Source organism: Meriones unguiculatus, chromosome 2, assembly GCF_030254825.1.
Source record: "Meriones unguiculatus strain TT.TT164.6M chromosome 2, Bangor_MerUng_6.1, whole genome shotgun sequence".
Lineage (NCBI taxonomy): Eukaryota > Metazoa > Chordata > Mammalia > Rodentia > Muridae > Meriones > Meriones unguiculatus.
The window spans coordinates 129382373-129407530 of record NC_083350.1 but is presented as its reverse complement, the minus strand read 5'-3'; the positions used below and the strand labels follow the sequence as shown (position 1 = coordinate 129407530).

At 41.5% G+C, this 25158-nt stretch overlaps 1 protein-coding gene across 2 annotated transcripts in view; it reads left to right on the top strand.

Annotated features, from left to right (window-relative positions):
- Positions 1-25158, top strand: part of Msrb3 (methionine sulfoxide reductase B3) — a 119588-nt gene that overhangs the window by 33572 nt on the left and 60858 nt on the right. For both annotated transcript variants that reach the window (XM_021652208.2, XM_060378125.1), the window contains 2 exons: positions 10857-10965; positions 12602-12679. In XM_021652208.2, the coding sequence (XP_021507883.1) occupies positions 10857-10965; positions 12602-12679 (187 nt within the window). The remainder of the gene's footprint in view (positions 1-10856; positions 10966-12601; positions 12680-25158) is intronic.

Sequence of the window (25158 nt, the reverse complement as noted above, 5' to 3'; positions counted from 1 at the left end):
CAAACACAGTGCCTCACAATCCGACAAATGATATTTTAATGTCGATTTCCTGTATAAAGTCAATCTCCCTCTTCATATTTAGATAACTGTCTAGATGAATACTCTCCTCCATGCTAGCTGGAATGAGCCAGAGGTAACTGCAAAACATTTCCATGCTACTTAGTACTGATTATATCTGATGGATTTTCAATATCAGTCTTTCCCAATTTTTAGGTTCAATGAAACATTTTATTTAGAGATCAAGTTTTTCATGATTGCTTTTGCAGGATACATTTTAATTTAAAATTATTTAAACTAGATGCAGTGATACAATGATAAGCATATGTAGACATTTTGTGCCTTTGCATTTGAAAGCAACTATTTATTGAAAAGCTTAACATTTGTTTGAAAGCCCTTAATTTCCCACTTTATTGTATTCAGTATTTCATACCTGTATCACTTATTCTAAAATGTTACAAAAGTATTTATCAGGTAATTAATTGACTAATAAGTTATATGTTTGCACAGTCATGCTTGCTAACTTTTATGGTAAATACGTCCCTTAACACTATTTATGATTATTGTCTTCAGCCATGTGATCGCAGAGAATGGGATATTACTTTAAATCAATGGATTATTTGAATTTTAAACAAGCCAAGAAAAATCTGCAATTGTAAATATTTCTACGGTTGTAATTTTGTAGGTTTTTATTTTATTGCCAAAATACATATTGTCTCAGAATGATAATTACACTTGGTTCATATTTTAATATCTCTTGTGTGATTTTATATAATGAAACCTCAAGTTTTAGAGCCTTTCTCTGCATTATTGGCACTAATGAAGAAACAAATTATAAGTTATTCCTTACTGGTTTGTTTCTATTACAAAGTTGCTTTTGGCCCTCAGAAGTTTCCTTTTATACCTTTTTATTCCACGTTTTTTTTCATCTGTAAACCGACTTAACAACAGCAACATTGTTGTGGTTGTTGTTACTATTTATTTTACAATCAGACAGAATTCTCAAGTATGATATTAGCTGAAAATTTCCAAAACCTTGTTGTGTAGAACCTCAGTTTCTTGCTATCAAGGAGAAAAAAGTGGAGGAAAGAAACTGGGGAGCAACCCTCAAAGTCTGGAGAAGGTGATAGGTTGGCCAGGCAGAGCATTTCCTGTTACAGAACGTGCCTGGGTACTATAAGGTACCAAAAATGCTGAGATGTGTGGCTGTCTAATTAACTGCTCTGTTCATACTAGAGTCGTGTCTGTCCCATGATGGGCATTCAATGCATGTTTGTGAACTGGGTGAATGAGTGTCACTGACTAAGTAACATTATCTTATACACTGAAACAGTGCCACGTCGTGAGTGACAAGATTTCTGTTCTTGCAGAAGGTACATTCCGGTTTAAAAAAAAAAAGAAAAGGGGGGACACAGGTTTTCTTAACTATAGGATGAAAGGAATTACATTACTGATGCTTTTATGAGTTTGCATAGGCGCTCCCTGGTTGATAAAGTGTGGAGGCAGGAGCAGGGTGAGGAGTATCGTGCTACTTTCTGCACCATGTAGCAGGATGGCTTCCTGGGACGGAATTTCACACAGTCCAGGGGTGTCAAAAGGCTAGGTAGCTCTGCTCAGTGGGAAGTGGTGGCAGTAGGAGACGGGAGGGTGGAGATGAGCTTGTGGTTTGGGAACATGAGTGAGTAGCAGATGGCATGGTAAAGTGCAGCAAAGGGTTCAAGAGAGAATTTAATGAGTGAGCCAGTACGACGAGCAAGGTCCCGTCTCCAGGTCCCGTCTCCAGGTCCTGGCTCATGTCCTATGCGTGACCACATATTGATGGGGTCTAGAGAGCCGACTCAGTTGTTAAGAACACTGGCTGCTCTTTCGGAGGACTGGGGTTTGATTCCTAGCACCCTCATGGCAGCTCCCAACCTTCTGTAACTCAGTTCCAGGGGATTCAGTGCCTTTCTCTGGCCTCTGCTGGCACTGCACACATGGCACTCAAATATACATCGAGGCAAAACACCCACATACATGAAGTAAAAAGAAATAACCCTTTAGAACAAAGGATAAGAATATACGGTGGCTTGGCAGTGGCCTTTCCCACTTTCTTCTGGACCACAGATAACGTGTCATATTTAAAAATATACATTAGCATAAGACACTTTCTGAGATGGACAGCGTCAAGAAAACAGGTAGGTTTTTCTAACCTGGCTTGACTGTGGAAACGTCCCTCTTTCGCTCTCCAAGATCAACAGCATGTTATAATTTGTTTTTGAAGAGTCAATGTTTTATAAAACACTTTTTGGGCCATGCTGGATCAAGCATTCTCATCTGCTTACATCCAAAAAAAATCATTAAATGTCAGAGCCAGTGAAAAGATTTGAATGTGGACCTCTTGAGAAGTAGTAAAGGATTGAGTAGTTTCAAAGAAAAAAAAAATTATTTTACTCTATCATCCATCATCGTTTTTTTTTTTTTTTTTTTTTAATCACACTGACTTATTAAACAAACATCACTGTATATTTGAAACTAAGATCTAAGAAGCATGGCCAGAGGCATGTTCAAGACATTTTTGGGGGAAGCTTAATCAGCAGCCATTGAGATGGAGAGCTAAGTAAATAAAGTTTCACAGCTTTCTCATGTACTGACACACTCTTTGGTCCAGGGAATGCAACAGTGGCTAATAAGTGTGCAAGCGCAACTCCCTTGAGCAGCTGACAAAAACGTCAGCGTGAGCCGTCTACCTTCCCTTGATATTTCTGTGTGGAAAAGAAAAATGCTAAATTGTAGTCTCCCTCCCCCCCCGAATATCTTAGATTCTTGTGGGATAATCAGTTAGCCGTATCAAGTGGAAGCCAAAGACTCGGTTTTCGTCATTGTACTTAAATTCAGACTCAGATTTGATGTATACCATAAGTTAATTTTGGAAACTTGAAAAAAAAATGAGTTTTTAGACTATATAGTACTCTATCCAATGAAGTATACTCAGAGTTGTGTGTAAATGGAAACTTACACGGTAATCTAAGAGAGGCCCCCTTTCAGTGGCTAGGTAGCACCTCTTATCTCTTAAGCAGACAGTGATCCCAAAGCGGGGTTATGGAGGATGGAGAGATGGATAGAGAGGATATTTTGTATGTGTGTGTGTGTGTGTATGTGTGTTGCGTACACACACACATCTTTTTGATTGCATGTGAAATGTAGAATTGAAATGAGCCTGTCTGGTTTTAATTTTTTTTTTTTCTTTATGGGCTATGATGTTTAAGTGAAGACCCATGCTAAAAAAAAAAAAAATTAAAACCAGGGAACTTCAACTTTGTCAGAAGTTTCACATGCAATCAGATAGAATTGAAGTTAAGTGACTCTCTTTTCCACTATTGTCACTTGATGATGGCGGTGCTTCAGAAAATCTTTTTTTAGTCAGATGCTTGGCAAGCAAGAGAATGTTTTCAGGATCAAGACATGCTTTAAATATTTCTCTAACCCTAAACTTCATGGTCCATGTTAACATGAACATCCTTGTTCCCAGGATTCGCTTTGCGTTCTGAGGGCTTGATAAAGTAGTCTCTAGTTCTTTGGGGAATTGAACAGATGCTGATGAAATAATGACTGTATATGAGCTCAACAATTAAAATTTTATAATATACAAGTGTAAAAGATGGCTTCTATCCCACGGCCATTCAACATTTTTAATGACTTTTGCATCCGGGTGAAAGAAAGCATCGGCCCCTCCATTGTCTCCTGTCAAGAAAACCATGCAGCTTTGAGAATGAGGCTTTACTGTAACGCTAGAATTTTCAGTCATGTTAATCAGCTCTAGATACGATAGAGCTGATGCTGGCCTCTTGTATCAGCTGGCCACAAGAAAAACAAAACATCCTCACATTTCCCTCCTGAGTTTGAAAATGACTTTATTTCTCAGGACCCAGAGCCTTGCTGTTTTGCACCTGAATCTACACTTCTTCCTGTTTGGAGATGTGGCAACTTTATGACATTAGCTGACACGCCTGTAAATAGCCCATCTGCACAGTTCTCAGCAGAGTGGATGCTTCCATCTTTGGCTTACACACATTGACTCCCACCCCGTCTATCCGTCAGCTACCCAGGTGGCGTTTTCCTCCCCATCTGGACCTTCCCTGCACATTTGATTTCTATGAATATTTGTGCTCCCAGTAGTGCAGTGGCAGCTAGGCATGGTCAGTCGCGATGGGAAAAGTTTAGCGTACAAACGCCCCGTGTGTTAGCACGCTTTACACAGACAGCTCTGTGCTTTACACAGACAGCCTTCCCTAAAGGCGCTAGTCTGTGCTGACCTCCTCCCTCTCCTACCAGTACGTGTGCTCCTTAGGAGGCTGGAGCCTTCCTTGATCTGTCCTGAGCCTCCAAAGTTCATCTCAAGTATTGACTCTCTGTAGATATTTAATAAGTGGCTGCTAGAAAGAACAAATCAATATTAAGCTCAGAAATTTGCATCTTGAAGAATTTATTACGCTTCTAGGAAAATAGAAGCAATGGGAGATGTTGGAGTGTAATTGCAACATATCGTATTTGCTCAGGTAGATGCTGTCTTGCAGCCCAAACTGAACTAGCTCTGAGCAGGCTGGCAGAGTGAAGCTGACAGGGTGCATAGAGTGGGGTGGTAAAAACTGGCCTGAAATGTCTTCTCAGCTTGCCTGTTCATTCTGCCAGGAGAGAAACCAGAGCTCGATTTCATCGTCCTGTGCCATGCCAGTAAAATACATGGCATCATTTAATTCAAGAATATTGGATTATATGGTTTTAGGGTCTGGAGCACAGGTGAAATTAAACTAAGTCTGATGTAAAAATTAAGTTTTTTTTTAAAGCTCCATTGAGGTACTAGTTCTATGCTGTCTTTACTTGTGTGTGTTCCCACCATTACCTACAGGGTACAGGGTTACCCTAAATCGGCTTGGGTGACAGCAGGGGTGACAGTGTTTCCCAGGGTGAATGCCTTGTTTAAAATGGCCAATGGATTTTCTTCCCCCTCTGTGCTCACACAACATTCATCATCAAAACCATGTACTGAGCATCATCACCTTACACACGGCTCCAGGTTGGGAGTGATGGTCTGGGTTTAAGCAGGAGGACAGGAAGCCAGTGAGCGACTTAGACACTGTCTCTAGAATTCAGCCAGGTGAGTACTTTCTCAGAGACATTTCGGGTAGACACCATCTGAAAGGTGGCCCCTGGGGGTCTTCCTAGAAAGGTTGGGATTACGACATGGAACAGTCACGTTTCTTAGCTTCCAGGCTCACCCTTTGCCTGTATCTGTCTGTCTATCCCGCTCGCGTTCAAGTTACCTGTCTACGTCACTCATGTATGAATTCCACCATGCCTTCTCCTCTTGTCCTGGCCATCTCCTCTGTGTGTCTGGAAAGTTCTTGAGACATTAGTACTGCCAGCTTCCTCTCTTCCTTCTCCAGGGTTTGGCCCAAATATGTACTGAGCCCCTCCCCGCCATCTACTCCGTTGAGATTACAGTCCTTCGCTGGCCTTGTGGTCCTGGCCCTGCTCCATGCTTGCTTTCAGTCTTACATACCTACCACTGCCTCCTCAGACCTCGTCACAGACTTCCTTGCTTTCATTACGTTCTCTGTGTGTTACCTCTGCCATGATGGGACAGCCCTCTAAGACAGAAGGTCCGATGTTGTTTCCGGCTCCGCACTGAGGACATAGAACAATGCCAGTATATATAGTAGGTACTCAAAATAATGGCGGAAGCAATGAGTGGATGTTGTTTGGTGGACACAGTACTTGGCACTCAGTGGCTGACATATTTTTGATTACTTAGAAAAGTAAGAAGTAAGCCGGGCTCTGTGGCACATGCCTTGTGATCACAGCATTTGGGGAGGCAGAGGCAGGAGGGTCTCTGTGAGTTCAATGCCAGCCAGGTCCAGCAAGCAAGTCCAGGACAGTCAAGACTGCACAGAGAAACCACGTCCCCCCAAAAAACAAAAACAAACAAACAAAAAAATGAAACAAAACAAAAGTAAAAAATAGACTTGAATCAGCGTTCTCAAGGTGAGCAGGGAAGCCCTGGTTTGGGGGGAGCCAGAGCCTGAAGCTGCACCCCGACACCCTGACATATGCGATGGACCCAGGGACATTGTCCTTGTGTATATTCACTCTGAGGGAAGAGTCAGAACTGAGGATGCATCTAGAAGCAGGGAGTTTTTCCCCTTTTATATCTTCCAATTTTGTTCTCAATTTTGTTTGAATTACTAGAGTTGTAAAAAAGAAGAAAGCAAACGAAAATTGGTGTTTGTGATATATATTTACATTTTATCTTAAAAGTGGGCTAGACTCAGTTCTATAATCTTCCACTATTCTAACACTGCTAATCCTGAAGTAAAATAGTTTTCAACATGACATACTAATGTGTACTTGAAAATTAAAGTTCATAGTAAGAATTAGCGTATTAATTTTATGCCATCTGTAAATACAGCAGAAGATACTCCTACATTAACTTTACTGTTTTAACTTAGTAACTCAAGACACATAACTCATATATATTATCTTGGGAAAATAGTTAATATTCTTATCTTTCCCTGGTCCTAGAAGAGAAATTAAAATTATGAGCTCTTTAGGCTTGGTTTAATTTTGATTTTTTTACCCCAAAATGTAACATGGATGATTCAGGAGTACTGTAAGCATTTAGGTGACAGACCTGATTTATTTCTTAACAGGAAGCTGAAAGTCCCTCCAGCATTTTCTAGATGTGGTGAGAATCTTGTGTGAACTTGTCACCGAGCTCATGCTGGAGGACTGGACATAGGGAGAGGAGGCTAACGGCATGCTCTACCATTGCTGCTTCCTCCCCCCACTTAGTGTCTTTACTTGTTAGTGATTTTTTTTTTTAGCTGAAATTTACTGTCTAATTTGAGAAGAAAGTTGTAGCATCCTTTTTTTTTTTTTTTAACAGAAATAGTTATTGGGTTGGTGGTCTAACAACTGTATTTTTGAGTTGATATATCTCCTTATGTTCTGTTATAACCAACACTGTGAACCTCAGTTTCTGTCCATAAAATGGACGTGATTCCACCTTCTAGAATTGTGTGTCCAGAAAAGTGCATGGTATAACTAAATTTTTAGTACTGTTTTCTCTCTTACTTCCTGTTTTCTTCATTTTAAAAAGGCAACTTGTTAGAAGAATACTTTTCTGAGGGAATTATTATAGAAAATAATTGTCAGTAGGGTGCTGATGTACCGTTTAAGCTGGATCTTAGCTTCCAAACCCTCTGAGATTTTTTACTTGGGGCCTGCTAGGTCCCCATTGTTGCCACCCTCGGGCAACACTCAACTGTCTCCTGTCACAGTTGGAAGCAGGCAGAACCAGGATGCAAACTCTGTTTTAGAAGTGGGGGGGGGGCAGTGGTGACAGAGCCTTGCTGTGCGGGGTTACAGGTGTGTCCCTCCTCCAGACAGTGAGCTCTTGCTGGTCTCCATGGAGAAGGGCTGGGAGTTTCAGTGCAATCCTTCCCTTCGGTAGCAGCAACATGGAAGATGCCATGCTATAAAGAAAAAAGACGCTGGGTAACATCCCAGTATTTAAATACTTCTGGAGTGATCGAGGCACATGAAAACTGCACTGTAGGGAATGGGTTTTGATTAGATACAAAGGGGGGTAATATTCTTTCCTCAGATGTACTGTGTTGCATGTGTGTACACACTGGCTTGTGCGTTCAAAGTGTATGTTTAAAGAAAGGGAGACCTCACTCCCTAACATACTTCTTAGCCAATTTAGAAGTCATTGAACAGATGTCGTATAATACTAATGTTAAATTACCCTGTGTAATAAGAAAATTACAGTACCTAAGTGAAGATAGTAAAGGGAAACCCAACACCCAATGGCTTACTCTCAAATTTCAAAATGGAACGATGTCTTCAGAATTAACAGTGGCACCATGTGACTTTAGCAAAGTCAGTCTGGTAGGGAGCAGAAGACTCAGGGACAGAGGTGAAGCTCCTCTCTGCACATGCCAAGTTCTGATGATGCCAGAAGAATTAATGTTTTAGTGCAGCTTTCAGTTGTTCAAGAAGTAAATTACTATTACTGAACTGTGTGGCAAGACATTTATTAAAATCTGACTAACTTCTCACCGAGTTATTTAATAGAAAAACTGCAGCAATTGTTTCTAGTATGTTACTAGGCATACTTTAAAAGCCTAATTATTTGGGGGACACAGCATGTCCAAGTAATAGAGAGGTATGAAGTTTGAGCACTTTAAACAACCACCAGCATCTCTCAGAGAATGAGCCTCACGTACAGTTAGGAAACAACATTTATATTTAAGGTTGAAAAGCGAGGATGTAGGAAAAATTTTGCTAATTCGGAAGATGACCTTTACATGCACCAAAACCCAAATAATTTGTAGGCTGTGACATGGGGCGCATTCCTCCAAAATGTGTGTGAACACTGCTTTCGTGGTTCTTGAAAGACAAACAAAGAAAGCTGGAAGGAACGCTTTTCCCCCTTCCAAATAAGATGGGGACTCACAAAGGAATACAGCGGTTCCCTTTCAAAGTTCACCATTAAAACGGGGTCTCTAGCGCAGCTAATGAGACAGCTCATAGTGGAAAACAATCTGTTTTTCAGAATGTTTAGATCAAAAGTAATTTCTAATCTATGAAATAAGGACTCTTCAATACCCTCCATTCACCAGTAAAGCTTTTATGTTTGTATTATTTACTTCAAACAGATGTTTTCAATTTTACCTTTTTTCCCCTCTACAAATACATGACATGGTTCATCAATACTGACCAACAGCCTTATTCTTTTCCTTCAGAAAAGACTTTTTTTTTTGAGAGAAAGAGGTAGAATGAAAAAGAGAGAAACATCTTTGCCTAAGTGATTTGCAAGCATCTGTGCTTGAAGCTACTTTTTTATGAACACTCCTTAGTAAATGACTCAAGGTAAAAAAGCAGAAAAGCATCCAATGTTAGGAAATTGCAATCCAATACCATGTAATTTAAACCTGCGGTTGCTTCTCTTGTACTAAATGACATACAGATGGGTAGCTTAGCTCTCGCAACTTTGGGAACACAATTGGTCTTTTTGTATGAATGAACATATATTAACTCAAAATATTTTGGACAGATTTGCTTAATTCTAATTGTTCTGATCTTAATTATCAAGCCCTTTGGAACTAATAATTTTAACCACCATAATTTGTCACATTAAGTTTGTAATTAATGAACTTCTTGACAAAATTAGCAAAGATATCCTTCAAATAAGTAAGTAAATAAATAAATGCAAGCAAAATTATTTTTAAAGAAGTCTATGGGGCGGTAAGCAGAAACTCACCCAACTCAGGGCACTGATTGAGCAAAAGCCCTTCTTCATTCAAGCTGAGCATTTATCAAGGAGACATTCTAGCTGTCCCTTGGCCAGAAGTAAGCAGGGTTTCTCACACCAGGATGAGCCTGGTGTTAACTGGGGTTCAATGAGATGGGAGGCCCCCAGGGCCATTCCCCAGGTGCCAGTTGCCCCTGGGTCTTTTTCTAGACCAACAAAGGGTCAGGAAGGCTACCAGAAGTCAGTCTGACTCCTGCAGGCCTGACCAAAGTTATCTTCTGTTTGGCTCTGGTTTGCTTTTTTCCCCAGCTCCCTGTTTTCTGGCGGCGAAGCAGCCATCTATCTAGGTGGCCTCAGTTCTGGAAGCTGATAGCCCTTCTTCAATCCCACAATCAGGACAACTGGTTAGTTAATTTTAGCCAAGTTTAACTTCAGTAATCTCATATTCTATGTTAGGTACCTTAAAAGTAAACAGTAGTTTCCACTGCTAAATCAGAAGACGTTGGATTTAATAATCCGGATACCGAGAACACAGCAGGAAATCTTTGCACCGAGTGCCATCCACAAGCTTGCTCCCCACTGTGATGGATGGCAAAGAAAAGGCATTTTACTGCAGTGAGTAACAGCTGTCCAGTCTTACAGTTACGGTTCTTTTCAGCCCTTTGCTCAGGTAAAATAAGACTACATACAAACAGGTGTTGTCTGAACATTTACTGCAGCCTGCATACACTGAAATAAAAACTACCCTTGCTATTAGACTCATTTAGATTCTAATCACATTAGAATCATTTCATCATCCAAATACCCCTAGTCAGTGAAATCCTCCCCGCTGAACTGCAAAAGGACACCGTAAGCCTGGAAGTAAAATCACTCTTCCACTTCTCTGTCTGTTTTTTCTCCCTGACCCCCACTCCTGTCTGTCTGTCTCTGTCTCTGTGTCTGTCTCTCTCTTTCTGGAATTCTTGAATTTCCATAAATGCCTTCTCCTGAAGTCTACTGACAATTTCTTGCTGACCTGGTAAGGTATAGTTTTTAGAAAAACATGCATTTCTAAAGAGCACATCAAAACTGGTGAAGTGTCTGATAAACTCACAGAAAGAAACAGTTCCTAATGTAGAAGAAAAAAAAAAGTATCTTTAGGGTCCCAGAAAACAATGAATAGGATGGTAGTCATCTTGGATGGCAATGGAATGGTGATGGCTTCAAGTTCTTCTACCAAGCTGCAAAATTATTGGACGGGATCTTTACATGCCTATTGTCATCAAATACTTGCAAATGCATGCAGGTGGCATAAGAGATGTACCACCATCCTGTAAACAAATGCCCGGTGATTTTTTTTAGTATCATGGGCTAGAAGCCTTGGCTGTGACACCTTGTCGCTGCCCTGGGGGAATCAGTTGGCCTTGGGGATCTGCTGCAGCTCAGGTAAGGTTTTGTAGTCTGTTAGGGCCTGGTCTGGTCATTGATGGGTGTGTATACAGGCTGTGCTGTGGCGGCCAGCCAAAGCAATTATTTAGGATTCAGGCTAAAACCGGCTCTTTCCCATATCCTCTCTTTCCAGGGTCATGTAGGGATAAAAAGAACTGTAAGGTGGTCTTTTCCCAGCAGGAACTGAGGAAGCGGCTGACTCCCCTACAGTACCATGTCACTCAGGAGAAAGGCACGGAAAGGTAATGTGTGCTGTACTAAAAAACCCAGCAAGCAAGAACTGCTGCTCTCCCTCCTCCTCAGAGCCTTCTTCCTTGCTAATTAATTTAAGGAAATCACGTACTGGCGAAGGTGAAGGCTTGCAAAGGATGTCTTTGGCAAGGTTGGGAAAGGCAATTGTTTAGTTAAGGCTGGGTTTTCTTTTGGCTTCCCTCCACTCAATGAACATGCTATCTTATATAAAGTCACAGGGCTTTTTGTTAAGGGTCTGTTTTTAGTTTACAACAAAATGTGTGGAAGTAATAGCGACTTAGGTACTTTTTTTGGAAGACGTCACAGTGAGGAAAACTGTGAGGGACATGGAGGCGTGCCAAGATGCTGGCATTTTGAAGGTGGCCATTGTAAGCATAAGACGTTTTGGCTGCAAAAAGAAGGTAGCATAATTTAGTTCCTTTCTACCCCACTCCAATTTCTTTTTGAAGCACATGTGGAGAAAGTATTTATTGGCTCATTTGTGGTTGGAATGTCAAAAATTTTCAATAACTGCCCTCACATGGCTTTGGTCCTTGGAAGTTCGCCCTACATCCTGGAAGGGGGAAAAAAAAAGAAAGAGAGAGAGTTTGTTCACTTCTAAGACTGTTTTTAGTGAATAAACTCCACCTCAGCTGATTCCAGCTAAAAAGTAACTTGCCAAGGTCCAATGATCTCGGTGTCTAATTTATACTACGGAGCTTGGCATGAAGATGGAAATGTACCCCTGGTCCAGATTTATTAATGATGTAACTTTGTGTTTTCATTCATGAGCTGAAAGAGCTCTTTCCCACACAGGGGATCCTTGTTAATAGGCACCACACTTTCCCTGTCACAGAATCCACTGTTTACTGAATTTACTAAATGTCGAAGCTCGGACAAGGTGCGTGCCCTTGTCGGCCACTGGAGCCAGTGGTGGGCTAGATTCTCAGCGCAAGGGACTTCTGCCCGCCCTGTTGTGTGCCTGGCTAGCAAAATGATTTAATGCACACAAACAACCAGAGATTAGGTCATTCTTAAAAATTCTGTTTATAAAAAAAAAAAAAATTGGACCTCGTAAAGAGGGTGAAACGATAATAAAAACAAGCTGTGGCGCACATAGCCTTTTTGTCGGGCTGCACAGCTGATTTGTATTAGCTGAGTGACCTCCTCGCCTTTAAGACTGTTAACTTAGAAAAATATTCCCTTAAAGCTGCAAGATTCCTTTTCAAACCAGAAAATAAGGCTCCTTCTACTTGAAGACTTGTACTCTGCTACATTTTCTGGTCCCCCTCTGGCATAGCACGGAGTAGCAGAAATCTTATGTAACAGTGTTCTTTCTATGAATCACACAACAGGCTTTTTTTTTTTTTTAATTTGAAAAAAATATTCTAAGTATTACAGACTAGATGGTTTGATAATTTTTACTTACCCTGTACTAGTTTGGAGTAGTTATATGCCCATTTTATTACACATATATTTGAAGTATATTAGTATTGTTCAAGTTTCCATATGTTTGGTCTGTTCTCATTTTAGGGCCAAAACCCTTGGAAAGATTTGCTAGCAAAATGTATTTTAAGCCAGTGTGTTCTCTAGGAAGTAGTACTAGCTTTGTTAATACTTTCTGACGATCTGTTTATTGTTCATCAGCGCCTTTGAAGGAGAATACACACATCACAAAGACCCTGGAATATATAAGTGTGTTGTCTGTGGAACTCCATTGTTCAAGTAAGTGTACTGGGTGCTGGTAGGTGTGGCTGGGTCACATGACAGCAGGCCCTGTCACTCGTTTCCCTGTGAATCTTTCCTTGACTGGATTTGAGTCTACCTTTCTATATTTTTGCCCGCTCCCTGAAAACAAGAATAATTACGGACTTTCTTGGTTAATTACTAGTGTGACAGAATCGGTGATTTTGTACAATTCAGACACTTTAAACACCCAGCATTAACTTGGCTCCACTTCAGCAATCATTGTCCTTAGTAGAGGGACAAAGACAATTTTGGTGAGCAGACATATGCTTGTGCATTTACTGATCTTCCTACCTTCACATGATGCCCCTCAATTCATTTATGGACCATTTTGCAAGTCATTCACGCACATCCTTCAGATTAAAACACATCCAGCAAGAAGTCTGTTTATACTTCTACAATGTAGGGGTACACCCTAAGGAAACATGAGGTGTACTACAAATTTTTGTGTATAGGCGGTGATATTGTATATCTGAGGTTAACATTATTTTTGCATTGATCTAAAATAATCTTTTTCTATCTTTCTTCCGAACTTTCTTTCTTTCTTTCTTTCTTTCTTTCTTTCTTTCTTTCTTTCTTTCTTTCTTTCTTTCTTTCTTTCTTTCTTTCTTTCTCTCTTTCTTTCTCTCTTTCTTTCTCTCTTTCTTTCTCTCTTTCTTTCTTTCTCTCTTTCTTTCTCTCTTTCTTTCTCTCTTTCTCTCTCTTTCTTTCTCTCTTTCTTTCTTTCTTTCTTTCTTTCTTTCTTTCTTTCTTTCTTTCTTTCTTTCTCTCATCCCAACAGTTCACAATGATGCAGCCACCACATAGAGTTTTTTATCAAGATAGATAATTTTTGGTCTGGTCAGGATAATCTTTATCCAATGAAGGACAGACTTTACCAAAGAAGTTTCATCCATGAGAGTAAAGTCCCATAGAATTGCTGACATGGGGGAGTAAACACCGACACCTCACTTAAGAGCGAGCATCACATACCTAACACAGGATGATGATGTTTCAGAGACTAGATGAGTAAATAAGGGCCTGACACCTGTATGTAGAGCACACTTTAATTTGCCTAATGTTTCTCTTTTAAGATGCTGACACTTACAGGTATTTCTGAAGTAACAGGAAAAGGGTAGTTTCTTTAATTTTTTTTTTTTGTCTCAGACTTTTCCCCAATTACATAAACCTTTTTGCATGCTAGTGTTGGTTGACAATCTGTTCTGAATTCTTACCTTTTTTTTCTTCTATGTTAAAAAACCGACCCTTCAAATTGTCACCCGCTTCCTCTCAGAAAACACACATCCTCATGTTTCAACACCTTTAGCTCATGTCATAATAGTTGACATAACACTTAAGATAGCTGCTGAGCCATGCTAAATTGGTTAATGCCCCAAATGCTAAAAGCTGCCCACATCCCCTTTGTTTTTTGTTTAAGATGCCCCACCTCTTTCCCGATCATGTGATTTCACTGAAGGACTCGGTTGAAGGAAAACTTACTGCTTTAAATAAGAAACAGAGCCACTGTAAACGAAGGATTTAACCCTTGTGAGAGTTTGACTAACAAACTGGGGAGGAAAGACCCTGATCCAAACGTGAGCGCTGGTGAGGGTCACAGTCATGTTCGCTGTGGCACTGTGGCATTTCCTTTAGCATTGCTGTCTGCTTCCGTTTTCTGAGGTTTTTGAGAAATAGGATTCAGTTTTTCACTCACACTTTCGCTGTTTTCCGTTGTCTGCACCTCCCTTCTTGATCTCTTATCTCCTTTGGGAGAAAAGCACTCCTGCCCCTTCCTTGCTGACGGTGGAGTGGTTCACTAGCCTCGTACAGTTGTCTTCATGTTCAACACATCTACCCTGGGCGCCCAAGGAGGATCCAGGGGCCACAGACTAACTAGGCAGGCAGTTTGGCAGAATCCATTTTCCCATCCTCTGGTGCACATGCTGCTGAAACTGCACATGGCAGGAGTCAGTGGCCGGCCTCTTCCTCCATCTCACCTCTCTTTTGATTGTTTCCCCGTCACTTCACTTGGGATGGTGCACCTGTCACCTTTCCCAAATATCCTTGGAATTTATTGTCCGTAGTTGCAGGCATAAAGCAAAATAATAGTTTAAGGATGTGTTAATTTTGAAGAAAGCTCCCTAAGGGGGCGGGGAGGAGCCGTGGTAGAAAACATTGAGATGACATGGCAAGGCTCCCGCCATGAGTCAGCAACCTCCCCTCAGTGTCTATTTATTTGCTTTTCTGTCTGTTCGTACCTCTTCTACCCAGGGACTTACATGGGTGTCCGTGACAACATGTATCAATGTGTTTATTCAAGTGATAGTAAATGAATGTTGGGGGGGGGTTCATTGTTGTTTTGGAAAACAAAACAAAACAAAACCCAAGTCTGATTTGATGTATTGGGGAGGACCGGATGCAAATTAGTTCATGTGATTGATTTTTCCACCTATGAATGATGGGGATATGTAGGTCTGAGGTTTCAACAGGAAATTTTTAAGCATGTATACAGAGTAGAAAAACACTTGGAAATTCACCTTTTGCAGTTATTTGCATTTCTGATAAGTTTTTAAATGATGCAAGGGGAGGGGAAGTTATCAATCAGCAGGTCCAGATTTAGAACCCATGTAAGTGGTTTGACCAAGAAAGTTTAAAGGATTTCAGAGTATAACATGGGGTTAGGATAAGGAGGAGTTTGCTAGTAAGAAGTGAACAGAAATTAGAGGAAATATAGACAGCAGGAATGGTGTTCGTGAGTATAGACATGGCGGGGATGCTGATCATGACCTCCAGGGCAGAAGCAGAAAGCTCTAGAAAGATCCTCTTCCTCACCCCCACTCTGACTTCCTTTCTCTGGGGCTGAGAAGGAAAAGCTGTGATTGTGGCTACTGCGTGAGAGAGCTCAAGGCTATGCCACCGTGCTGTCATGTCCTGGAAATAGGAGTTTGCCCTGGAGATTTGCCTGCTGGGATTTACTGGAAAGCTACCCTTTTGGGTGGTGGGGAGAGCTGTAGGCAGAATGGAGGATCGGCAGGGCAGCTGCTGGCCTGCCCACACTACACTGAAAGCACCCAGCACTACAGCAGCCTGGTACCCGACAAGCTAGACTCTCAGCAGCTGACCTTGTGCTGGAGAAGCTGTTCCCCTGCAGGAATCAGGTAGTGGAGAATCTCTGACTACCGAAGGAGCTTGGCATAGGCAAGACTGTATACAGGGCAGGAGCCTGACCCTGGAGCAGCTGCCCGTGTTGCAATAACTAGAAAGGGAGTTGCCGAATGGTGGGTATTTCAGATGCTGGGGGAAGTGCAGAGGTAGAAGGAGCCCACGGTGCTCCTGTAGAGGGTCCCTCTGCCTCCTGTGCCTTCTGCTGGCAAACAGTGACACAGTGACATCGTGCTAGCTGACAAAGGAAAAAATATTCAGAAGACTCAGCCAGCTCTCTTTCAGCAGAGTGAACAAGAAATGTGGATTTAGAGGTGAGATGTAACAAATAGAGAGCTGACACAGAGAGTCTACATCTTTTTCAATATTCTTTTTAGGAATTCCTGAGCAAAAGTTGGAAAACCACAGATGTCATACATGGTATCACTACTAGGAGTTCTCAAGAGGCGGTTTGCTTCTTGTTTTGAATACAAAGTTTACAAAGCAATCGCTGAGTGTCGGGGTGAGCGAGTGTTGTGTTCGTGGTTTTTTTCAGAAGGAAGGGAGTGAGAGATGAAAAGCGGAACAGACTGACTAGGAATGTTCTGAGAAAAGCAGGAGGGAGACGTAAATGAAGTACTGGACCTGGAAAAGTCTAAGTGCTCCCAAGCCTTCATTTCCCTTACTTGGTTCATACTCATAGCATATACATGCATGTGTATGCAGAGGCTTCTTTTTAAAACTTCGTCTCTCTTTGTGTGTGTGTGTCTGAGGCACACGCCATTACTAGCATACAGGCCTTGGAGGACAACCCTGAGGTCGGTCCTCATCTTCCATCTTGTTTGAGGGAGGTCTCTAGTTCCTCCTTGCCATGTAGGGCAGCCTAGGTGGCCCACAGGCGTCTGAACTCTCCCACCTCGGCCCCTTCTTCTCAGAAGCACAGGCATGACAGACTGTCCCTGGGGCATCTGGACTTTACACGGCTCCTGGGAGTCTGAAGCCGAAGTCCTCACACTGGAGGAGCCCTGTACCCACTGAGGCATTTCTCCAGCCCGTAACCGTCCTTCACTTGACTGACACTCATATATTACACTCCCTCACAAAATGCCTACTTAATTATTCCCATTTTAGTTTTAAACTTGTAATGTGAACTCTTTCCTTCTTTGAACAATACCTTGCTTTCTTGCTGCTCTCCAGGTACAAGAACCTCATTCACAGCCTTCTTATAAACCAAATCTGTAATTCATCCCACCGTTCATGTTTTCTTCACATTCACAAATTTTACCAAGCTAGTTTATTCCTCAGACAGTACCGCTGACTTTCAGTTAGGAAATTTACTGACAGAAGCAAGAATGTTCTCACCCGTAGTTATTTAAACTTCTAAAATGTCATAAAGTAAATTTATTAACCCATCAGATAAACCAGAGAAAGAGAGAGAGAGAGAGTTGGTAAAACAGTTACTTTTAGAAAATACTTTTGGTTATTTCTATTGTGCTGTGGTTGATGCATTGCCAGGTGCCATGGAACAAAAAAAATAATGTTAAAAAGTATTTTTCTCAGGGTATCTATGGTCTTGTTGGTGCAATGTGGAAAAACGACAAACAGTTATAAGTATCACCATGCCCCTGGTTGAGACGCTTTTGTGTGTAACTGGAGGATATGACTGTCAAGTCGCAAGGGTTCATGGAACTGATGCTGTTTCACTAGGGGGCAGGGTGAGAAAGAGGAGGAGGAGGGGAAGAGAAGAGGAGAATGGATAGTGAGCAAGGGAAAGGGGAAGGGAGAGGGGAGAGAGGAAGAGAGAAGGAGCAAGCTTGGGTTTTTCCTGTTGGAGGATCCTGACATGTGCAAAGAGGAATTAGAAATAAGATCAAAGGTGTATTTTTTTTTTCCAAGAAAATGAGAGGCTGGTCCAGCAGGAATGGAGGGATGAGTTGTGTGAGAACAGTGGGAGATGCAGCTGGAACACTGTCCTGAAGAAAAGCCTTTAACCTACTTGAGGTCCTAGAAGGCCCGGCATTCTTTTCTCCATCGAATTCCCTCTGTCTGCTCCTTCCAGAGTAGCCGTGGTCCCTGTACCTGTGTTCCCTAGCATGTTCATTCTGTCCCTGCAGTTTCTACCTTGTTCAGGATTACTTGCATTTGTGCGTGTGTGTGCTTGTGTGTGTGTGTGCACATGTGTGTGTGTGTGTGTGCATGCCTTGGGTGTGTACCTTCCTTCTTCTAAGTGAACTTCATGGTGGAAAGACCATGCTCTCTAGTAGTGTCTTTTCTTAGCTCCTGGCACTTAATAATCACCAGATATTTATTGGCTGATCTCATGCATATCTCATTATGGCTGATTTTGGAGAAGGATTCGAGTAAAGAAAAGCATGGTGAGAATGGGAAGTCAGTCATAACAATGCATAAAACGGATTTCTGGGAGTAAAAGGGAGGGGGTATAGGGTTGTAATAGAGTCACTGGGAAGCTTGGCTAGCTGATAAATTGCATCATCATACGCAGCCAACCCCCGAAACCTTTGTGTGCAACTCATGCCAGACAGTCACTACTCTGTAATCCTCCATGGAATAGCACATTGTGTAGTATAGGCCCATTAATGAGAACAAGAATACCATTGAATGATAGCCGATGCTTATATAACAATTATCATATGCCTGGCCTGATCCTAAGTGCTTCATATAAAAATCATGCAATCTCTACAACTGCACATTTCGTAGACAAGAGAACTCAGTAAGGGAAACCTGTGAGGGCCACATTTGGCACATGAGTGTGTTTTAAGTGGCAATGCTCAATTTAAAAGGAATTCTAAACTAATAAAGTATTCTCTAAATAATGAAAAAAATGGAATTCTACGGTGCAATGCTTTCTGTTTTATTTTGGCTGATCAGGCAATGTTGTTTTAGTCAACGTCACTAGAACAAAAGGAACACACACATATCCCTGTTCTCTGTGGTCTGCTTGTTCTAGGACCTGAGGACCACAGCAGAAAGCTGGAGGTCATCTCTACTCAGGGAAAAGGCTAGCTCTGTTTTCGGGGATGACTCAGCTTGAAGAACACTTGAGCCATCCTAGCCAGCTGTAATGAATGTGCAAGAAGCTAGGAGGCCGTTCAGCCCCTGGGAGGGAGGGCTGGCCTGAGGGGGCTGGGGTAACGGGAGCATATTTTATTTCCACATATTGATTTCTCATCTCAGTTTTCTCTCGGGTAGCTCTAGTTCACGTTTATCACTTCTTTCAGAAATTCTTGTTACACTTCTTAGAAGACTGGCGTGCACCGATAGGAGCGATCCTAAATGTCTTCCCCGCATTCCCATCCTTCTTGAGTAATCAGATAGGGACTGGCCAGAAGCAACTCACCGGCTAACGTAGAATGCCCAAGTATGTGGGCTCAGACTCACTCTCTGCAAAGTGGGAAAAACAGAGCCAGACAGGGTGAAGACGAAATACACAAACAGGCCTCCCATCTGCTGGTCTGTAAAATAATGCTACATGTAGGTGGATGACCAAGTTTAGGGGCACACACCATCACAGCAGCCCAGTAAGGTCTGGGAAACGTGAACAAGCAGGGCCTGTCAGAGCGGGTCTGTCTGTTAACCGTAGATGCCAGTGTGACGCTTCAAGCCTGGGCTGCACCATTCAAGCGGAACCCTGCTGCAGAGCTGTGCACACACGCTGTATTTCACGCGAGCCCCTCCCCCCCCGTGCTATTTTATTCTAGGCCACCAGAAAATTGAAGCCATTTTTCAGCCCTTTAAGAACATAAGCTCTTTCACTGAGAGGATTCCAGCCCGGTGCCACACACACTTCGCTCACCTCTGCTGCCCCCTGCCGTCTCCCACTCAGCACTGCAGGAGACCTTCGAACCCTTTGCCCTCTGGCACAACTGTGCGCCTGCGTGGCAGGGAGGATGGGGCGAGCAAGGATGGGGAGGATGGAGTTGCCTCTTGTTCTCCTCTTCTGAGATCTTGCTTCCTCGACTCCATCGGCCCTGTTCCTGTGGTCTGTACCTTTTCAGCCACAGTAGAATTCTGAAGGCAACATAAACTTATTGTCAACATCACTTCTTCGTGGGATTCTGCTGGAAATTGGTTATAATCCCAGAAAAGCGCTCATCATTACTGAGACGCATTTACCTTTGAACTTTTAAAGAATAGCCTTGCCCGTTACCATACTCTAAGCCCCAGAAAGCTCTGAGATTGCTCTGAAATGAAGCGGATTCTGAGCGGTGGCTGAACTGAACAGGCCCCGTGCTTTTAAAGGGAATTTAGGATGGGCCTTCCGGATCCTGCCGCCCCTCCTTGTCCTCCCGCACCCTCTGCCCTGAAGGATGTGCAGTTTGCATTAGAAGTTGTTTATATTTTTCCCTCATTGGAAAGCTCAGGATAAGACCGCAGATAGGGTGGGGAAAAGTGACTTTCCTGGGCTACTGGGAAGAATAGGGAGCCAGAGCCACCACTGCCATCATACCTGACCTCCAAACCGCTGCAGGCCAGGAGAGCACAGCACTCAGGAGCTGAAGGGAGACCGTGTCTTAGACACTACACAACCATAGAAAGATGCAGGACATAATTGGAGTTGTGGTAACATAAATATAAGTACATTTTTCTTTTTAAAAGTTAAATACATACATATGTGTATGTGTTTATATACATATGTATATATGTATGTATATATACACACAAAAAAAGCTTGAAACTATAGTACTCACAAAATGCCAAGATACATGAAGGTGTGGATATGTGTGTGTGTGTGTGTGTGTGTGTGTGTGTACTCTGGAGAAAGCCATTTTGCCTTGTATTAACAAAAATCACAATACTAATAAATCCACATGTAGGTAGGAATGGCTTATATTTACCTCAGCCAATTATCGTGTTTAGGACAAACCGGGAGACAGTGCAAATTTATTGCAAGATTTATCTTGGAAAGACGAGAACCAGACAGTTAACACTACGATCCTGCTTCGTGGGCTTTGAAATCAGACAGTTCCTGAGAAGAGTGTACAAGTTTGAGCAAGCACTCTCGAGGGAATCCACGAGGTGCTGCTCTTGAAAACAGTTCTGTTTTTATATTGTCAGGACGCGTGTAACAAGAACTGTGGAGAGTTTAATCCAGGCACACGTCTTGAGTGGCTTCCCCATGGGTAAGGGACCCATGGGGAACACTGTCAAGGGACTTCCCCTTGCCGCCCAGAGCACTGGCTGGAAGCAGCACTGCATTGTTCTAGCACAGATCTGCTGCAGAAGCACAAGCAAGTTATGCAAACACTCCTTTCACCTTTCCCTCCTCTAAAATGGTGTCAAATCCAGGAATTATAGGGATATGCCATACAAACAGGAAGTAAGGTTTGTAAAACCGTAACTTCAATTCTGCAGGTAAACTGCAAGCAGCATCCAAGTCTATAGTTCTCAAAATTAAGTTCTCAGTTTGTTCTCATTTCATTATTAACATTAAAATTGCATGTTTTATTGCAGGCAGCCCTGAGTGAGGTCCTGAGTATTGTATGCGTGTTGCTGTTGGGAACACAGTCACGTCAAGAACTTGATAGCCTCAGACCCAAGGGGAAATGGCAAAGCCTTCCCTAGTGTGGGTCTAGGGAAATAGCTAACCCTTCCCTCCCGGTCCAATTGTGGGTGTTGACAGTGTGCAGGAAAGCTCTACCATAGGCTCCCTACCTGGGTGCTCACGGCCAGAGGAGTGCGTCCCTAGCGCCTGCTCCTACCTAGATTAACTGACCCTGTCTCGTTGATCTGCTGTACTGGTAACCCCTGCCTCCTTGTTTATCTGTTTGTATGTGCGTGGTAACCCCCCCCCCCCTTGCTCAGCTGTATGCAGGAAGCCTGCCTTTCTGCTCAGCTCTGCAGAGTAGGCACACTGAGGTCCTGCCATCCAAGCCCAGCTCTCTTAGGTGTGTATATTTTCTTTTTTCCCTTGCTGCCACAGTTGGGTCAGCAGGGCTGTGCAACGACTTGGAATTTTATAATATAGTATGTGACCCAGCTCATGCAAATACTTTCAGTTTCTTATGAGAGATTTAGAAACCATTTTAGTGTAGATTCTAAATTTCCTAATTAATGTACTTAAATAACTGTGGGAAATACTGGTCATTTCTAAGTGTCTCTTTCTAACAAGTCTATAAACTTCTGGTGGGAGTAGGCTCTGATCTAGGGATTTTGTAATTCCTATTCCTGCTAATGAAGGGCATTGTGCTTTTTTTTGCATATTTTAAGTACTTAACTGTTCATTCAAGAGCTTAACTATCAGAATTAGGTGCTCCAACTAGACTCTTAGGGGATAGACAGAGAGAGGTACTGGGCGGCACACATCCTCAGTTGTTCTCTCTTACCATGCTCCTCAAGACGATTCTTTAAAGGGCAGGTCACAGACATTTCTCTCAGCAGATGTTCACTGTATGAACAGCACTGTTGACACCTGCAAAGGTGCATTCCCACCTCAGAGGGGAGCTGACAGTGCCCATTTGGTTGGCACATTCTTTCAGTAAAGCACTGAGCAGAGCAGAAAGTCTCAGACCAGGGCCAGGCATTCAAAGTTGGATTAAAAGAAACATAAGAATCAGCTTTTATTGTTGAAAACAACTGTAAAACACATTCAGATCAAGATGCTAAAACAAAACAAAACAACGACAACAACAACAACAGATTCACAAGAGGACTATAGCAAAACACACTGAAAAAAATACTGGCCTTCTTCCTGGCATTTGGCAATTCCAGTAGTAAGGATAAGGGTGGTGAAGATTGCAGACAGTCCCTGCAGAGACCAACTAGGAAAATGTATCAGAAGACAAGGGTTTGAGCTGCAACTCCAGACATGCGTGGTGGAGGGGGAAAAGCACCCTTTCCTTCACATTAGATGGCCATGGCATCTCCCTTCTCCATTTACCACCAGTAAAAGTCTCTCTGGCCATTACCAAATATCCCATAAGAGGCAAATTACAGGTCGATTGGGTTTTTTACTTTTTGGTTCAATGTTGGGTGGTTCATCTGAATTTAGAAATTCAGCATTTCTGTTGAGGTTTCCAGCTTAATAGGGTACATGTTTGCTTGTTTTTTAATATTCCCTTATAATATCCTAAATTTCTTTGGTGTCTGTTGTGATGTTTCCATGTTCATTTCTGATTCTGTTCATTTGGGTCTTCTTCTTTTTCTTTCTTTTTTTTTTTTTTCCCTTTTGGTAAATTGGGCCAAAGGCTGTCAATCTGGTTAATCTTTTCAAAGAATCAGCTCTTAGATCCATTGATTCTTTATATTACTTTCTTTGTTTCTGTTTCATTGGTTTCTGCTCTGAATTTTACAATTTCTTACCATTGACTGGATTTGGTTTGTTCCTATGTTTTTCAAAAATTTGTGCTGCATTAAGTCATTTATTTTTGATAAATGACTTGTCTTTCTTTCTTTCTTTCTTTCTTTCTTTCTTTCTTTCTTTCTTTCTTTCTTTCTTTGTTTCTTTCTTTCTTTCTTTCTTTCTTTCTTTCTTTCTTTCTTCCTTTTCTTTTGTCTATGATCTGGTCTGGATTGTTTGAATATTTATTGTAGGCTTTGCTGCCAGATACAAGAGAAAGCTATCCGACTCTCAGGTACAAAATGAGCTGCAAAAACTGTCACAAGATAGAAGCACATTTTTAAGATGTGTCAGAGACCATTCACTTAATGCCTTTGGTCTAAAAAAAAAAGTAACAGTTCCTTTATTGAGCAGCTGAAATCCATCATTACTGGCACCTCAGTATTCTGCTCAAAACCATGTCAGTCACAACTCACAACTGCACAAGGACTAGGCAGCACTGAACATTATGCATCTTTCTGGTAAGGACTGCTTTCAGTCTGTACCAGAGGTTTTGGTGTGTTGTGTTTTTATTTTAATTTACTTTCAGAAAACTGTTTTCTTTCTTGATTTTTTCTTTGACTCATTCATCATTCAGTAATACGTTGTTTAATCTCCATGAGTCTGTATATTTACTAGTGATTTGTTTGCTGTTAATTTTAAGTTTTATTACATTGTGGTCAAATAGTATACAAGGAGTTATTTCAATCTTTTCGAGTTTGTATAAAGAATTGTCTTATGTCTCAGGGTGTGGCCTCTTTTAGAAAAGCTTTTATGTGTTTTGGAGTAGGATGTCTATTCTTTGGTATTTAGGTAGAATATTCTTTAGGTGTCTGTTATGTTCATTTGATGTATGATGTCACTTGTTTCTATTTCTCTGTTTCTTATCCAGTTGACCTATCTATTGGAGACAGTGTGGATTGATGTTACTATGTATCTTTACATCTAATAGGATGTTTTTGAAATTGAGGGCCTTGAGTTTGGTGGGTAGTTTTGCTGGGTATATTAGTCCAGGATGGCTGTCATAGTCTTTTAGGGCTTGGAATACATTGCACCAGGTTCTTCTGGATTTCAAAGTTTCCATTAGTAAGTCAGGTATTTTGATGAATTTTTTTTTATATATGACTTGTGTGTGTGCATGTATGCTTCTCTTGCAGCTTTCAATACAGGTTCTTTGTGATGTATACTTATTGTTTTAACTATTAAATGCCATGGGGCATCTTGTCTATTTGGTATTCTCTGTGGGTTTTTTTTTTTTTTTTTTTTGTATCTATTCTATATGAATGTATCTTTACTTAGTTTGGGGAACTTTTCTTCCTTAATCTTGTTGGATATCTGATGTATGTCATTCTTCCTCATCTCCGTCTATAACGTGAAGGTTTGTTTTTTCCATGGTGTCTTCCATTTCCTGTGTGTTTCTTTCCTTTTTGTGTGTGTGCACACATACACACATGTGCTTAATTTTTCATGTTTCTTGCTTGTTTGGTCTAGATTCTCTATTTTATCTTCAAGGCATGATATTCTGTCTTCTACTTGATTAATTCTACTTGTAAAGCTTTCTTTTGACTTTTGTAGTTGGACTATTGGGTTTTTCAATTCCATATTCATTTCATCTTGGGTTCTTTTTAATGTTTCTATGTCCTGATTGAATTCCATTTTCAGATCTTGGATTTTCTTTGTCATTTCTACCAGTCCTGTTTGTATTTTCTTGGGCATCACTCAGGCATTTATTCTCAAGTTCTTTCTTTTTAATTTCATTGTGCTTTACTTAAACTCCTTGAATTCTTTGATGGAGTTTATAACTATTCTTTTAAATTCTGTCTCCTGTACTCATCTAGATAATTTTTGTTGGTAAACATTTATACAGAACTGGAGAGAAGATACTGGCTTGATCTTTATATTGTTGGTAATTTTGTTAAGAGATTTGGGCATAAGGACTCCTTTTGTTAGGTGTAAGTCTGACATAAAAGGAGCAGGTTAGTGCAGAGGAGAGGATGTACAT